At 50.3% G+C, this 17,537-nt stretch overlaps 1 protein-coding gene across 1 annotated transcript in view; it reads right to left on the bottom strand.

Annotated features, from left to right (window-relative positions):
* Nucleotides 1-370: 370 nt before the first annotated feature.
* LOC122369708 overlaps nt 371-17,537 on the bottom strand; it is a 64,685-nt gene continuing 47,518 nt past the window's right edge. The window contains exons 4-6 of the mRNA XM_043344625.1: nt 16,037-16,106; nt 14,815-14,917; nt 371-469 (exon numbers count right to left, since the gene is read on the bottom strand). Coding sequence (XP_043200560.1) covers nt 371-469; nt 14,815-14,917; nt 16,037-16,106 — 272 coding nt within the window. The remainder of the gene's footprint in view (nt 470-14,814; nt 14,918-16,036; nt 16,107-17,537) is intronic.

Below are 17,537 nucleotides of genomic sequence, written 5' to 3'. Positions count from 1 at the left end.
CCCCCCCCCACCGCCTGGAAGGTTAAACACCACTACCAAATAAATTATGCTGTCATCGGCACCAGCAGCACCGTCACCGTCACCGCAGGCGTCTTTACTGGTGATATCATTTTCAGATTATTGGCCAGCCGTAACAACATGATGCAATACCCCAAAAAATTAGCCCGGTGGAAACAAAAACTGTTTCCCAATCTTGGAACATTTCAATGCTAATAATTTATCCAAGTTATAACGGCAATAACACTTGCATCCAAACGCAAAATAACAAATAAAAATGTATTAGTAACTTGGTGCTGTTGGCTAAGTGCATCAAAAGGTTGGTTGGTACTATATTAGATTGGCATCTCTATATAGTCTTTATCCCCACCACCTACGATGCAGCCGCCGCCGCGGAGTCTGGCGCGTCTTCCGTCCGGTCATGACCGGCCAGCTCCCACGGGAACGTGTCTCCGAGCTCAGACACACCAGTCTGCACAGAGGTACGGCTGGGAGAGCTGCGGTCACAGCTGCAGTCTGCACCCGGCCCGTGCACGGTATGTGACCCGGGCAGGGCAATGGGCGAGAGATGTGATCGTGGCGACAGCGGCAGCAGTATAGAGGATTGAATTTCAATCATTCAACAGCATTTAGAGTGCTGTGCTGTACACAGATGCACTGCTTCACCAATTCTGACCAATATCTTCATTTCCATTCCACACCAACTATCCTCATCCAGCTGTCCTATCAAACATTCAGCATCCATGCGTGGGCGCAGCGGAGAGGAAAATGGCGTGATCGGAAAACGATCAGCTCATTTGGACTCCACCTCAATTACACGTGGGCGTTGACAGAGAAGTAAAGTAAAACAAACACGTGATCAGGATCAGGTTACCTTGTGTGGCGTGTGTGCGTGACCCTGTGTCCAATTATTGTGGGCGGAGGCGCTTGCCTAAAAGTATGTTTCCAATGTAGATATCTTTTAATGCGATATACAAATGTGATACACCTTGGTGTTAACGCTATATTGGAAATATGTTAATGTTTCCACGGCTCGGTAAAACGCGCGTTAGCCGTTTTTTTCTAACTAAAAAAAAGCAATAATCGAGTACCAAGCACCACAATCATGTCAAGTGCAATATTCCTTGCTTTCTTCGACGATCCTATTTAAATCCATTACAAAGTTAAGAAGAAAAAATGCATAACATACTCGTTTTAGTAATGAACAGCATACCAATTCCCTATGCATGTAACATACAAACGAAATAGGCACATCTTTCAGAGCCACGTATTTTCATATATCGTCTGCCATGAAAAATTAAAAAAAACTGAATCGTGCAAAAAGCAAAGCTTAACCGCAGTTTTGGCACTGAAAAAAACAAGATGGAAAAAATTTACACATAGGAGAAAATTATTCAAATAATGCCGTGTCACGCGCTGCTAACTGTTTACATAATACATGTATCAGCGAGTGTAAAATCCCTTATACCACTGAATTCAAAGGGTGGTGACATCAATTGCGTTGGACATGTTAGATGGTTATCAACTTCTACTTTGCCTTGGAAGTTCGCAATCACCCATGCATAACGGACAAAGAAGCTTTGCAATGCAATGAAGTTCACGCACTTGGCTAAGCATTTAGTCAAGGTGCAGATCATTAAAGGCGCTTAAACTCTCGCTATCGATGCTGAATCTTGCAACAGAAATGCTGAAAATATGCAAAGGGCATTTCCCCTCAATATTATGGCAGCAATGAAATCTAACGCCAGAGTCTCAATGCATACACGAGTATGCCAGAATCAATGTTACAATGTAGGTATAGGGCGCATGGCTTTAGGGGAGCCCCTGTCCCACATTCCGCACATTGGTGTCCGAAACCTGGACTATCGCTGCACCGTGGCTTATACATATTTGTCGTCCTCTGGCTTGAGTTTGTCTCTAACTCATTGCAAGACACTGTCCTGAATAGGTAGCTAATTCACGAGAGCCACGGGGTAACATGCTAAACTCTAGCCCAGCACAAGCTTATGCGTCAGCATACTTTCTCATTCAAGTAGTAAATTATTTAGTCAAGCAACTATCCACTCATTTCACATAGAGACAGCATGCTTTCTGCATCAGAGAAAATGTCACTTGTTACTACCCAGTACATCATGTGTTTTCGAATGACCCAAAATAATGTGAAACTGCCGTCTGCGTTCGTAGCGGGGCGAAAGCGGCGGTAAGCGCGCTCTGAAAACGCGAGTAAATACCGCCGGTGTCGCCGGGAATCAATTGTGAAAGTGTCACGGACCACGGACGGCAATCGTTGGTGTGTGACGCACAGTGGAGCGATTTCCACCGCAGCCGCTGCCATGCCGCTCCGGTCTGACTCATAACTTCCACCAGGGCGATGCTCTCGTGTAACATCACATGAAGACAAAACGATCATAGGTCTGATGGCGACATTTATTTTTTCGTCAGTAGGTAGCTGTATCGGTTGCATCCAGATCCAGCCATGTGGGGGTAGTTGACAGTTGACTCATGATGTTTTGCATATCTGATAAACTGCATATTTAGCACAACCTGCAATGAGGGTAATTAACCCGGAAGAATCGACAGCCTTTCACAAACTCGATAGCGAATCAATTGTCTGATCACCCAAATAGGGAGAACACTGACCAGCCTCTTCAGTTGCACTTTTTAGAGACCTGTCAGAAATTAATCGATATATCTATGACTCACTGTGCAGAGCATGAAATCTTTATCACGTCTGGATAATGTCTGGTGGTGTCATGTCATTGTCCCCCGTCAGCACGACAGGAATATCACCTGGCACCGCTACTGCCGTGTTGGATAACGGTAATTGTTATCACTGCACGTTTGGATACCACAGGAGATGAGAGGAGAGGAGAGGAGAGGAGAGGGGAGAAGAGGAGAGGAGAGGAGAGGAGAGGAGAGGAGAGGAGAGGAGAGGAGAGGAGAGGAGAGGAAAGGAAAGGAGAGGAGAGGAGAGCAGCACGACAGGAGTATCACCTGGCACCGCTACTGCCGTGTTGGATAACGGTAGCTGTTATCGCTGCACGTTTGGATACCACAGGAGATGAGAGGAGAGGAGAGGAGAGGAGAGGAGAGGGGAGGAGAGGAGAGGAGAGGAAATGAGAGGAGAGGAGAGGAGAGCAGCGCGACAGGAGTATCACCTGGCACCGCTACTGCCGTGTTGGATAACGGTAGCTGTTATCGCTGCACGTTTGGATACCACAGGAGATGAGAGGAGAGGAGAGGAGAGGGGAGGAGAGGGGAGGAGAGGAGAGGAGAGGAAATGAGAGGAGAGGAGAGGAGAGCAGCACGACAGGAGTATCACCTGGCACCGCTACTGCCGTGTTGGATAACGGTAGCTGTTATCGCTGCACGTTTGGATACCACAGGAGATGAGAGGAGAGGAGAGGAGAGGAGAGGAGAGGAGAGGGGAGGAGAGGAGAGGAGAGGAAATGAGAGGAGAGGAGAGGAGAGCAGCACGACAGGAGTATCACCTGGCACCGCTACTGCCGTGTTGGATAACGGTAGCTGTTATCGCTGCACGTTTGGATACCACAGGAGATGAGAGGAGAGGAGAGGAGAGGAGAGGAGAGGGGAGGAGAGGAGAGGAGAGGAAATGAGAGGAGAGGAGAGGAGAGCAGCACGACAGGAGTATCACCTGGCACCGCTACTGCCGTGTTGGATAACGGTAGCTGTTATCGCTGCACGTTTGGATACCACAGGAGATGAGAGGAGAGGAGAGGAGAGGAGAGGAGAGGAGAGGAGAGGAGAGGAGAGGAGAGGAGAGGAAATGAGAGGAGAGGAGAGGAGAGCAGCACGACAGGAGTATCACCTGGCACCGCTACTGCCGTGTTGGATAACGGTAGCTGTTATCGCTGCACGTTTGGATACCACAGGAGATGAGAGGAGAGGAGAGGAGAGGAGAGGAGAGGAGAGGAGAGGAAAGGAGAGGAGAGGAGAGGAGAGCAGCACGACAGGAGCATCACCTGGCACCGCTACTGCCGTGTTGGATAACGGTAGCTGTTATCGCTGCACGTTTGGATACCACAGGAGATGAGAGGAGAGGAGAGGAGAGGAGAGGAGAGGAGAGGAGAGGAGAGGAGAGGAGAGGAGAGGAGAGGAGAGGAGAGGAGAGGAGAGGAGAGGAGAGGAGAGGAGAGGAGAGGAGAGGAGAGGAGAGAACAGAGCACAGCAGAGCAGAAACGGCGAGAGGCTCGGCTGTCACCACACGCTGTCCTACTCAGTGATAGAGCACGCCCGTCGGCACCGGCTCTTTCCGCCGGCTCGTTCATTCTCGTTCCGTTAAAGACTCGCTCACGACTCGCCCTCAGCCACCGGTGGCGTAACTTGTCGTCATTCACCCGCTGAGGAGGATCCTCCTCTGCCTCTGAGAGGCCGGACCAATTTAAATGTGCAAAACAATGAGTAAAATCCATTCATGAGATATATGCAAATAGTAAATAAATGTCCAGTGAAATGCAAAATGACATGAGCCAGTGTATGATCCGCATGGGAGAAGATATATCGATGTTTGAAATATGAAAATGATTGTGCATTTGGCATCGATGTAGGATATTGTTTTGGTTTTCGTTACCACAGTGAGGCTAGTATGGATATTATATTTCCAATTCGGTCAGCTTCCCGGTCATTCGATCGAAGTGCTCTTTGATCGTAATTAAGAGCCCTATTGGCGTGTGCACTGCGCATCTAGTGGTAGGTATAGTTAAAGCGTGCTGACTTGAGACGTAATACCGCCATCGAATCAATTAATCAGCACTGTTAAGCATGCATGCATTTTCAGAAGGCCTCTAATCTAGCCAAGCAAAGCGTGCGGGGATCTTGTGAGAGATCTCCATGGATTTTTCAGCGCGTCGTCATCCGGCACGCGAAGGGCATACCTCGGCGGCAGAGCGGCGCAATCTTCACAGGTAAATCCGACCACGACCCTAACCCCTCCCCTTCCCCATCGCAGGCTGACGAGCGCGCCTCACCGCCAGACAAAATTACCCCGCACTGTGCCCGCCACCGGAAAGTTCGTGACACGTCGTGCATGACGAATAGACGGCAGCGGGGAGCGATCCACCGCCAGACGCGGCCTGTGGTCGGTCTGCGGCTGCTGGAAGGGCTTGATCGAAAGGGTCGGCGCCGGGAGAGATACATCCTGTCGAAGAACATCCCCTGACACCGTTACAGGTGTCAGTAGCTGGAACATCCCGCCTTAACCCTCGCCCTGGCAGGGGGGGGTCGATGCGACCCCCCCCCCCCCTACGACCCCCCCCCCCCTCTAAGGTTTTTCGAAGATAGCGTAAAAACGGCGGCGCGCAGCGCCGCCAAATTTGGCACAGCCTATGGGGCAACCTTTTTACATATGACCTGAAAATTTCAGGTCCGGGTCAGGTCACCAGGTTAGAAAAACCGGTACAAGGTCATGGTCAAATTTCAATTTTCTTTTTGCACCTGTCCAACTCACAGTTTTCGACTGATTTCGTTCAAACTTTCAGGATGTGCTAAGTTCACCGAGTTGTATAACATATAGTCCGTTTTTTTTAGGTCACTGACCTGAGGTCAGTTAGAGGTCATTTCGTCGTAATGTTAAGCCTATGGGAAAATACTAAATTCGGAAAATACTGGAGATATCCGCTTCATTTTATCACTTTTGTACTTTGAAACCACGGTACTTAACAGCAGGTCACTTGGTGCTTCTTTGTTTGGTGTACTTATCCATGGGTCAGGTCAAATGAGGTCAACTGAGGTCAAATGACGTTTTTGCCAATAACTTGGCACATAATGACGCTAGAGCTTAAAAAATGGTATCATTGTGTTCCTGGTGATCAGCCGAATCAAATGATATGCGATATGATGCAATTTGGTTAACTTGAACTTAATTTATTAATTTAAGTTTACTTAAAATTTAAGAAAAACTTTAAGTACACTTAAGCAAGCTAAAAAGTATATCATTCGACGCGCCTTGACGTGCTGAGTTCACTGGTGTTTTTCTTTTTGCTCTATCTTAATTAGATCAAAAGTTATAAGCGAAAAACTTTTGACCTGTTTTTAGCGAAATTTTTACATTTATACCCCCCAAAACCCCCCTAAATATTGACCTAGAGCAACCAAATTTGCACAGGGGCGAGAACTCCGGGGGGCCCACCTACCTACCAAATTTGGTGTTTCTAGGTGCCATAGGAGCCAATCGCGAGGGGGGTCGCATCGACCCCCCCCCCTGCCAGGCCGTGTTATGAAAAATGCCCTGCCAGGGCGAGGGTTAAGCGCCTCACCGCGCCGGTCCCCGGCGTGGGGGAGGTGCATTGCAGGAGAGCCAGCGACCAGCTCGTCAGGCTCAGCCTGCAACTAGTCACACGGAGGAGAGTGCTGCGGTTGACGGCCGCGGAAGACGGAAGGGGGAGGAGATGTAGCCAGTGCCATCGTTCTGACGTCATCCCGCCTCTAATTCAGCCTGCAGCTCGGAATGTGAACGGACCACACGACCACCCGGCTGAGCGGAGAAGTCGGAGTATTTGCGAGAAGACATAATACGGAGGCGACTGGACGTCGCTGGCTTTGTGGGGCGCCGAGACTCACACAGGAGATCATAAGATGGCCATGGCGACGAGTTGTGATGTCATATGCTGTTCGTTTTCACAAGATGATTTTTAGTACTATGTGGCCTCTCAGAGGACGTATCTAAGAAGGACTTAGGGCCCTAGCCTTGGAACTAGTCCAGACGTAAAAAGCGTTATCCAACAATTATCAGAACTTCATTCCAGCATTAGCATTTCTACAAAAATTAGCAACCAAAACAATCACCATATCTTCATTCCAAGCTCTGGAGAACGGCAAAAAATCTAAGCCTCAGTCATCTCGGCTGTGCCACCAGTAATGAGCTCCTGGGGAGATTAGCCGGGCTCAGACCCCATGGCAGCGGAGACCCGGTGGTGCTAGCGCCCACTGCCCATCTGCAGTCTCCGCCGCCCGGTGCTACCTTCCCATCCGGGCACTGCAGTCACCCGCCAGGGGCCGGGCGTCGCCGCAAAACCACAACCATTTCCGAGCCGCGCCTTTTGGGAGGCATCCACAGGGAGTTGCCCAGCCCGAGTAACACATCCGTGATACAGGGTGAGCGGCCGATGGATATCCAACTCGTTTCAGAGCCAGCACGGAACAGCTATTGCATACACCCCGTATATCCTTACCATCTACACAGTTGTCCCAGTGAAAGTAAACCCACGTTGACTGCCGCGTTATCCAAAGCAGGACACAGCTCAACTACTTTCCCCTTATCTGCGCGGCCGAGGTGTGTACGGGAATCAATGGGAAATTTCCGGCCGACATACTTCATCCACAGAGCGAAATACGCAGCGGGATAGATCGCTGACAGAACACTGAAGAGATAAGACCGGCTGCCCCGTATGAACTCTAACATACAGTGCAGTGCAGTCCTGGTGAAAAAGAGCATACCGCAACACGGGTGGACATTTCCTCTCCAATATTGTACACGACCCGGCCGCAACAGGGGCGTTTAGCCGCTGAGATACGGATGATTCGAATCTGTTTAACAAGACAGGCAACACATGTCGGGTGGTGATTTTCACACAGCCGTCGCGACCTGTTCTCGGTACTGATGTCGACAGGTGGCTGCGAACACACTTTGGTATGTGATAAAATATTTATTCTTCAGCAGAGCTGTTTGCAATACCAGGCACTACTGAGAACTACCATACCAGTATAGCGCCTTTTGGGGCGACTAACGGAGCGAGCGAGGGGGTGAGTCTTGCACGTGCGAAATTTCGGGGGGTACCTCCAACTGACTTGTGCACGGCACCCTACTGACCGGTTTCTAGCGATGTGCCAAATTTGAGCACAATCGGCCCAGCCGTTCTCGAGATCTGGGAGCGGCACCCTGCACGTGCGCACGTGCAAAATGGGTCCCAACTGACTTGTGCACGGCACCCTGCTAACTGGTACCTAACCGTGTACCAAATTTGAGCGCCATCGGCGCAGCCGTTCTCGAGATCTGGAAACGACCCCTGCACGTGCGCACGTGCAGCAGCACCCCAACTCTGGCACATGGATATGCAGTGCCTAATGGGTGCCTACCTACATGCCAACTTTCAGCGCAATCGGCCAAGTAGTTACCGAGATATTGCAACAATTACAAAACTGACACCTCTTCGTTTTGCACGTGGCACGTGCATAAGGGGTCACCCGCATGCATCGGGAATAGTCCAATACTTGGTAGAAGGAATGAAGCTACCATACAAAAATTACCGCGTGTAAATCGGTCAAGTGGTTGCTGAGATATAAGCCTCGCAAAAGCGTCCGCACGGCCGGCCGGCCGGCCGGCCGGCCGCTCATACTCAGAAATTTCCGTTAATCTAAGGAAAGACTCCGCTCGCTTCGCTCGCTCCGTAATGATCGTCGTTGAACAAGCAACGTAGCTAGGTAGGCAGCGTGAGCCAAGTGCACTAATATTGCCATTATCACACAGGCTACTTTTATGGTTTATGGTCAGGCTACTTTTACTAACGTCCAAACATAGCAACTGTTATGTGAGCGAATCAAAACACTCGTCTGGCTCTGATAAATGTTCATGCAACTCAGCGTGGGCCAAACAATGACAAACTACACACACTCCCCAGCTCTATAAGCAATATCTCATCATTTACCCACCGTTCGGCGGTTACCTAATCCTCAGTTGGTACGTGAGGTGGGAGGATTGATCAACCAACGCAGACGGCGCTACTGATTGCAGCCTTGACCAAACCCTACTCTCAGCCATGGCACACAACATGGCGCCGCCCCACAGCCGAGTCCGTCAGCACAAACAACAGATGGAATGGCTTGTTGTCAGACAGCGCCGCCATCTGCTGGTCGCCAGGTGACAGACAAAACACACAAGCTAAATGACAACCAAAACACACAAACGAAAACAAAGAGAGCGAAACGGCTGAAAATGATATACGGGATTGTAGAAAGCCATGCGTGTCACGCTTTGTACTGGAATTTGTATCAATTTTTTGCCTCGACTCCGGAGCAATATTCAAACACTAATTGTTTTCGACAGAACAAAGGGAGAACTTTCCATCCCGATCACGAGTGCGTGCCGTGAACTGATCTGCGTGCCGATGCAGGCTGATCGTGCAGCGTCATTGCGTCCAGCCGATTATTCGCTGGCCCAGCAGAAGCGCAGCTGCGCTCAGCAGTAGCCCACAGTGGGCCCAGCAGCAGCCCACAGCTGGCCCAGCATCAGCGCAGTCGTGACCCAGCACCTCGGCGGAGGGCACTGGCGCGCCGGGGACGGACACCCACACAGCGGTGTTGGTGTGACTCGGCACTGGCGCAACACCCTCTGGACTCGCCACAAAGAGAAGCCGCCGCCGCCCACCGCCGCCACATAGTCATCGTCACCCCTACCACGCCCAGCGGGGGTCGACCGGGAGCCTGATACTGGACGCCGGGACGCAGTGGGCGGGCTGGAGATGTCACGCCTGAGAGAATTAATTTCCAGCTGAGATCCCCTCCCCTCACCTAGCGGTGTAAGAAGGATGGAGAATAGAGTACGGTTCGGCTGGTACGGCTCACCACCCACAAATTCTATCCTCCACTCTCAGCTTTCGTATCTTAGCTCTCGGCTCCCGTCTCTCGGGTCTCGTCTCGTCTCGTCTCGTCTCGTCTCGTCTAGTCTCGACTCGTCTCAGCTTGGCTCGTCTCTCGTCTCGGCCCGGCTTGGCTCAGCTCTCACTAGTTCGTCTCGCCTCGTCACAGCGAAGCGTCGTCTCGCGGCTCGGCTCAGCGTCGGCCACCAATCACCGCATCCAAGGTCAGCCGGTATTGCAACTTATACATGCATGTGCCGGCGCGCTCGGATCTGCCATTGCTTGCAGTGGTATGCAGGGGCGCGACACGGCTATTGAATAAAATCCAGTCTCGGCTATGGAAAAATGGCCGCGGTTTGGCGCAGTCTCAGTGGCGACAGATGAGATGCTGACGGCGGTGGGCGGTGGCTGAGGGCCTCTCATCACTCCGTCCCCCGTCTCCTGAGGGGACGTCTCCAGTGAGGGGAGTCTCCAGTGACGGGACTCTGACGCGTCTGATGTGCTGCCATCGACCCTGAGCGCACAAATTAAACGCCGTTTCAATCAAGAACAAAGGACGCCTGTCATTAGGCCGGTATGTTTCAGCTAGGAGCGCCGGCGTGCGGCGGCGGCGATGGCGGTTGCCCATCCGTTTGCCTGTCCGTCCGTCCGCCCGTCCGTCCGGCCCACAGGCGGTTGGCACGTGACAGCCGAAGGGGACTGTCACACCGCATGACTGATGACCCCTGCTGTAATAAAATCGCCGTCTTAGCTACGGATTTACCGCCCCATATCACCACTGAAGGGCAGTGTTCGCCGCAATACCAATCATATCCGAGCGAAGGGATATGAATACCAATGCTGATTCAAAGCCACAGCTCTGCCGCCGCGAGCAGGGAACTCCTGCAATTACACCACGAACGTCCAGCCACAGCCGGCGAGTTAGACACGGTCTCCCCAACCAAGATGGTATCGCCCGAGCGTCCAGCTGTCAGGTTCGCCTTCACGCCGACTGCGCAGCGCGGAGCGAGCTCCAGGGCCGGCCTTCGGCGCCTCCGGCCCGGCGCGCGCACGGACGCCACAAAACGGGTACCGCCACCGGCGCCGGCTGGTGAGGGAGCCCGTCCCTCCGTTCGTCCGTCCGTCCAGCCGCCGCGCCGGTTCGTCCGCCCGCCTGGCCGGTCGGCCGGTCGGCCGGGTCCGTAGCTCGTCTGTCTGCATACGGACGGACGCCGACCGGTCGGCGCGGTCGGTGCCGAGGCGGCGCGGCATTCACCGGCCTAATTATTGTTTACGTTGCAAAGCGATCCGCCCCGCTTCATATCTACGCCTCACGATGGCGGTGAGGGTTGGAAGACAGACGCGTCCACAGACCGAAAGACGGACGGAATAGGCGAGAACGCCCAACGTCGAGCGGCTTACGTCTGCTACACATGACCACGAACTTTATCGTTGCGCCGGCATTGTGGTTCAGGTCGTGGTCTACTTGAAGCGTCATAACCTGCCTCACTACACGCCATTACTGGGCACTTCAAGCACCTGTCGAAGTACAGTGAGCGATCCCATCGCCGGCCGTGGGAAGGACGCGCCCCGTGCGCCGGTGACCGGGCCGAACTCGAGGTCATCGGCTGGTATGTGACGCGCTAAGTGGCCTGAAGACGGGCCATCATCGTTACGGCCGTGAAGTCAGCCTGGGACGGGGCGGCGGAAGGAGGGAGGGAGGGGAGACTCTCAGCGCCCGGAATAAGGGCCGCTCTGCACTGAGCCGCGTGCCGCTAACTGCCACGCTCTATCGCCGGGGTCGATTTATGGAGCGTTTGTTCGCTGTCGATTACTGCCTGGACTTACATCAAATTAGGGGGAGAGAGGAACACCGATTTCAGAGGACAAAGAATGAGAGAAGGACGGCGCGTGATGAACAAAGTTGAGGAAATTCCGCGCACAATGAATAGAAGATGAATAAGAGATGAAAGTTCCGGCCAAAAGCGGCGTCGTGCGCTAATTAATGTGCAGATCTATCAGCCCGATACCGTCTCCACCTCAATTACAGGAGACAAATGGCTTGAAAATGTGGCGTTCAAGGACAAAACATCGATTACCTATTGCAACTGCGCCGACACCTGTTCATTTTCATCTAAAACTCATTAATAATTACGTCTTATTCATACTAGTCAGCACTGATATTGTACCGACCGTTTGAGCTGATCTTTAAGCTCTCAACTAAAACTCTTAACAGGCGCAAGAAATGTTACGAGGCTGAACACAACCTGAACAGGAATTGCCTAGATAAGATTGACCATAATGGTGTCAGCCGGGCAAGCCTCCCGCTGATTGGGGTTCACTCTCGCTTCTCTTCTTGTCGCCCACGTGCCAGTGCAGTGGTAGCCGATTAGCCCAGGCAGCCCCTGGTCGCTCAGCGCCGCCTGGCCCGGTGCTGCCATCTGTCGAGCCCGGTTCAAAGCTGCTGCCGGCTGCTTCAGCTCAAACCACCCCTGCTCGGTTCACTCAGCTCCATGGTTTGTCCGATCGTTCATAATTCAATAATTACCCTCAGTCAAATAACTAGGACAAAGCAAGTTCACTTGTAGGCTGTGAGCACCGTCGTATTGTATTGTATTGTATTGTATTGACACTTGAAAACTCATCCATCATAACATGGCTATTCTAGAGTTCGAGTCAGATGAAGGGACGTGATGAACAATCATTCAAAAACTACACAGACGTACGAGTAGGTACACACACTTCATAACACTTGTTGTCTAAAAGTGGCCCAGGTGCTTTTTTACATGTACCTTAAAAGCACCCGGTGTCTTTAGTTTAATGGCCGCTGGCAGCTCGTTAAAAGTAGACACAGCCCGGTAGCGAAATCGCCTCCTGCCGGACTCGGATCGTATGCGAGGGAGGGAGAGGTTCGCAATTCGCATCCTGCCGCGTGCTCCGCTCTCTCCTCTGCCCCACCGAGACCAGCCCTTCGGCAATGTCGAGAGGTTCGCCGGTCACCATAATACGCTTGAGAAGGCACAGAGTGTGGTACATTGCCAACTCGCGCGCTGGAAGCCAGGCTAGATCGGTGAGCGCATCACTTATATGGTTGTGCTTACGCCGTCCCGTAATCACTCTTGCACCGAAATTGATCACCTTTTGCACTCTGGACATATTCGTAGCGGTTGCAGTGCCATACACACTGATACAATATCTAATTGTTGACAGCACCAGTGCGTTGATGATGGTAGACAGTGTCTCATTCGGTAGCCTATGCCTAGCGTGACTCAGGCCTATGAGGAGACCAGTACATCGGCCGACCAGCTGGTCAATATGTAGCTCATAGGAGAGCGTGCGGTCGATTGTCAGACCTAGGTTTTTAACCCGATCGGTCTCGTGAATGGTGCATCCGTTCAAGGTGAGTGATATGGGTGGCATGTTGCGTAGCATCTGGCGTGAGCCAAGCGTGATAAGCTGTGTTTTGCCGGAATTTATCTTCATGGAGTTCTGCACGAACCATTGACTAAGGGTGTTGAGTGCAGTCTCCATGCGGCGAATGAGTGATGCCATCTCATTCTTTTTGCCAGTAACAAGTAGCTGGGTGTCATCAGCGTACTGTGTGATTGTCTCAATGGGAAGAGACGAGTGGTCGCCGAATGGATACCGTTTTTGCTCCCTTTTGCGGTTACCTTTCCATTGAGAGGGAGAGCAAAAAATAGAGGTCTTCGAGAGTAGTCTTATAGGGAAGCATGTGATTTTCTGTACTTAGAATAGTGCATCAAACGGTTAAGAGGCACTTGTTCGCGATATATTGATCTCGACAAAATGAGGTCTTCCAAAGACTAGCTATTCCGTCTGTCACAACTTTCACAGGTATTTCGGCGGAAAATGTTACAACCTTGTAGGCACCCATTCATCCCAGAAAAAAGACAGAAAGCCAAAATAGCGACACATATGGGTCCACGATTACAAATCATATGTCTAGCCTTTAAATCAGGATTCGTCGGGACAGGTTCAATGCTGAACGCTTTGAAACATTGGACTGATTCACGAATGGCATTCAGTGATGCATCTGATTCTCAGTACGGATGTACCCGTCTAACTCCGTAACAACGCATCCACGGTGCATCAGAAATATCCCAGGCGCAGCCCATTCTTGGGTTAAGTTCAGGAAGTTACTCACCTCCCTGCTAAAAAATGTGCCCACAAAAGCCACTGTCTGGTTGCCTCGACCATTTGGCATGTGCTGTTGCAGCCCTTGTGATAACCACACTTAGTAGAAAAACGACACAACAATGTTCTTTGCACCTGAGGCGCTCCCTCGTCGCACGTGTGGCAAATGCAGCTCAGCATGTAGCGCAGTGGCTGTCGCGGTTTTCCACGGAATGACATCGCTTTGTCAAATCGCCTCTCGACCCGACACGTTGCATGCTGTGGCAGCGGCTGTCGTCATTAAGACATTCCTCAGAGCTAGGAAAACCGACGACATATCGATAAGCATTAATTATGGCTGTAAATATAGGGAAATGTGGCTGGTATTTGCTGTGTGGACATATGAATGTTTATCGATAGTCACGCTCATGAAGAATTTGTTCTAGTTTAGTCTGATTCAAAAGAAAAAAGGCAGCAGTTGCGACACCCTTTCTGTTGTAATCAGGCCAATGACACATAGCTACCGTATCACCCATAGCTTCAGAGATCGTTCCAACGCAGTCGTTCTGCATTCGAGCGCTGCTGCCATAGCTGCTGCGCTTTCACCCGACACCTAGCGGGAAGACGACGAACCAGTAGTTCGGTCGAGAAGCGTCGGCAGCACCTTACGAGAGCTTCTACCGAACAGGGTCTATGCAATTGTATAGCATTTGGCATGGTTCGGTGGTCCATGCCACTAATATTAATTCGCATCTTGTGTTGCTTACGAGCGAGCGAGCGCAGCGAGCGAAGCGATTCTTTTCAATATAACGGTAGTTATCAGTCAGTTATTGCCTACAGATGACCAATCTAAAGGGAGAAAGGAAGGCTGGACTTTCAATAGATGGACGAGGGCATGCCCTAGGATAGGCACGGCACATGCCCTGAAACTGACACTCTCGAATACGAGATTGGCTGATAGCATCCTGCATGATTACCTAGTCACGGCATGGGCAAACCTGAAACCCTTACAGCAGCTCGCAATGGGAGCTGGCTGGCTTTCAAAAAAGCTGGGTAGCTGATCGTAGAGTCAATTCACGTCAACGTTTGTCTCTGGAGCGTTGGTACTTACCGGTAAGCTGAGCAGAGTATCGAGCGTGTGTTTGGCGGCGCCTCTCCGCAGCTTGCAGAACTCAACAAACTCCTCGTCCGTTGTCTGCTTCTCACGGAGAAGCCTGGGGAAAAACAGCAAACGTTACAGTGTAAACATAGCACATATATAAAATCATCAATACTATAACCGTGTCACCAAAAGTGCACAGTTCATTTAATTGCGTAGACATCTTAGACGCATTCAAACTCATGGTATTGGAAGAAAAAACAAAAAGTTATATATTAAAAGAGATACATTAAGCTACTTTTTCACTTTGTATGAAAAAAAAAACATTTAACCCATAAACACAAATAAGTCGTCCATATCCGTTTACTGTCTCGTCATAAGATAACTTCAGTTTTTTTATCATGATAGAAAGGTTTTGGCAAAAAAAGAGCAATTGTGTCATTAATCACAAAACACCGATCTTTTCAACTTAAATCGTCAAATGTTACTTGCAGGAGGACTTTACCATGAATTAAACGAAAAGCGATACACTTCGCCTTCATACGTAGCTAAAACAGATTTCAAAGCTTTAGAATTTCTGCCTACGGCTGAAAAATATTCAAACATTTTTAACCTTAGCCTATACAATGATACATCAATTAATGGCGAAAGTTGGGACTGGACGATTGGAAGCGTCACACTTTACCGTGAGTGTGTTTCTCACGGCTAACTACTCGGGAATTAGGAATGGGAATGGTAACTTTCGTTTGAAGTTCCCAGTGACTGTGGATAATTTGTGGCGTCAGTGGTATCCATTACAGACTCCGGTGAATCGTATTGTGTGGGAGGGGAACTCATAGAGATCTTATATACATTATGTATATATATACATTATGATATATACATGTATATATATATGTATATATATACATTATGTATATATATACATTATGTATATATATACATATGTATATATCTTATATACATATTATGTATATAAGATCTCTATGGGGGAACTTGCGCCGATTTGTACAACCTACAGGCTTGACGCTATGTGTAAGCGGGTAAGTAGGCTTGAAAGTGGCGTTTGTAACTGGTGCAGTGGATTACTTATCGATGAGATGACTCACTGAACGTTCACTATAACAGCCAACCATGTCCCACCCCAAAAATGATAACAAAAAGGCAATAGTCTAGATATCGATTAGTCATGGTGCTCGAGTCTATGGACACGGTGAACTATGGCTATACTTACTCTCTGGCCCGAGAGTAGAACTCCTTGTAGTCTTCATACTGAGTCAAGAGCTGTTTGGAAAACAGACCACCTGAAAAACAGTAAACAATGTTATTTCGCGAATGAAAATTCAATATACAAGAAAAACGCACAAGACAAGAGCACAAAAAAATGTCTGACAACGCTTACAACGCAGGCCATTGCGCGTAACAATCCAAGCGTATATGGGAATATTGGGCATCACTTGCTAGGACTGATGAATAATACTTGCAGTTTCGACGATTTATTTGACATTCTCACCAAAGCAAACATGTTTGAGCTAAGAGCTGGTCGTCACCAACTAAGAGCATTCGGACGTCCGTTGCCGGCATAGTGTCAAGTCCTACACGCAGCTTGGTGTTCAATCGAGCTAAATTGTTGCCATTCAGCGTCCCATTCAGCCGTTTGAGCTGAGCCGGAAAACTCCAATCGAGGCACACTGGTTCGAGGTCAGGGATTGCGTTTTGATGTTGCGCTTTAGCTTACCGCGGAGAGAAAAATCAGGCATTCGAGCAGCTATGATATGACATTTAAAGTTCAATTGGGATAGTTGCCGAAGTCACCGAAAATTCTGATGCCAAAAGGTGCCATTTTCGTCTTTCTTCGTGACTTAATCTAGGGATTAAAACAATTTCGGACATAGTAAGCTGCTTTTGTAATGTTCACGAGCAGTCCACCGTCCACGTTTTGGCAAGTGCTTTGGACTCGATGGTCGAGAAGAGTTGATGCATCCGACACATTATATCTATGGTATTGTTGAGATTCATCATTATCATCACTTTCAACTAGTGAGACTGCCTGTACTCACACTTCATACTTGGACGGTCTGGTCGGAAGGACAAAACGCAATGCAGTGCTTACCAAAACATTTGGAGCTCATGCTTGTTCACTATGTTAGCGTGGGTGGCAATCAATCACATCCAGTTCGATGTCACTCAGTTAGTTTTCCGCACCACCCAGTCACGCTTAACACCGTTCAAACGCCACTTTACCCTAATAGTCACGCCTCATCACACCGTCACACCATCCATCACGTCACCCGTCACGACGTCACACGTCATCACGCCTTTCGACACGCAGCACTACCGTCGCTACCCCGACCACTACCGTCGCTACCTCGACCGCTACTGTCACTACCCCAGACACTACCGTCGCTACCTCAACCGCTACCGTCGTCACTCCGGCCACTATCGCTCAACTGCGCGTCGTCGCTCACGACGCTACCGTTTCTCTGACGTCACTGCCCGTCGGCGGCGGAGGCGGCGGTGACTCTGTGACACACAAACTGTGGGCTCTCACGGGTCTGGAGCCGACCCAGACCGCTTGCGGCCAGTGCGGAGGGTCTGCCGATGCGCCCATTTGGGTCACGGTAAGTGACCACTAATAGCTGCACCCACGCCGCGTTGTGTAGTACGGGTGCGGCAGGGAATGGGTGCAATGGGGTACACCAAAAACTAGATGCATGGGTCCATAAGGTGCAACA

Source organism: Amphibalanus amphitrite, unplaced genomic scaffold, assembly GCF_019059575.1.
Source record: "Amphibalanus amphitrite isolate SeventyFive unplaced genomic scaffold, NRLGWU_Aamphi_draft 001064F_arrow, whole genome shotgun sequence".
NCBI classification, from domain to species: Eukaryota; Metazoa; Arthropoda; class Thecostraca; order Balanomorpha; family Balanidae; genus Amphibalanus; species Amphibalanus amphitrite.
This window is presented reverse-complemented; position numbering and strand designations above follow the sequence as displayed.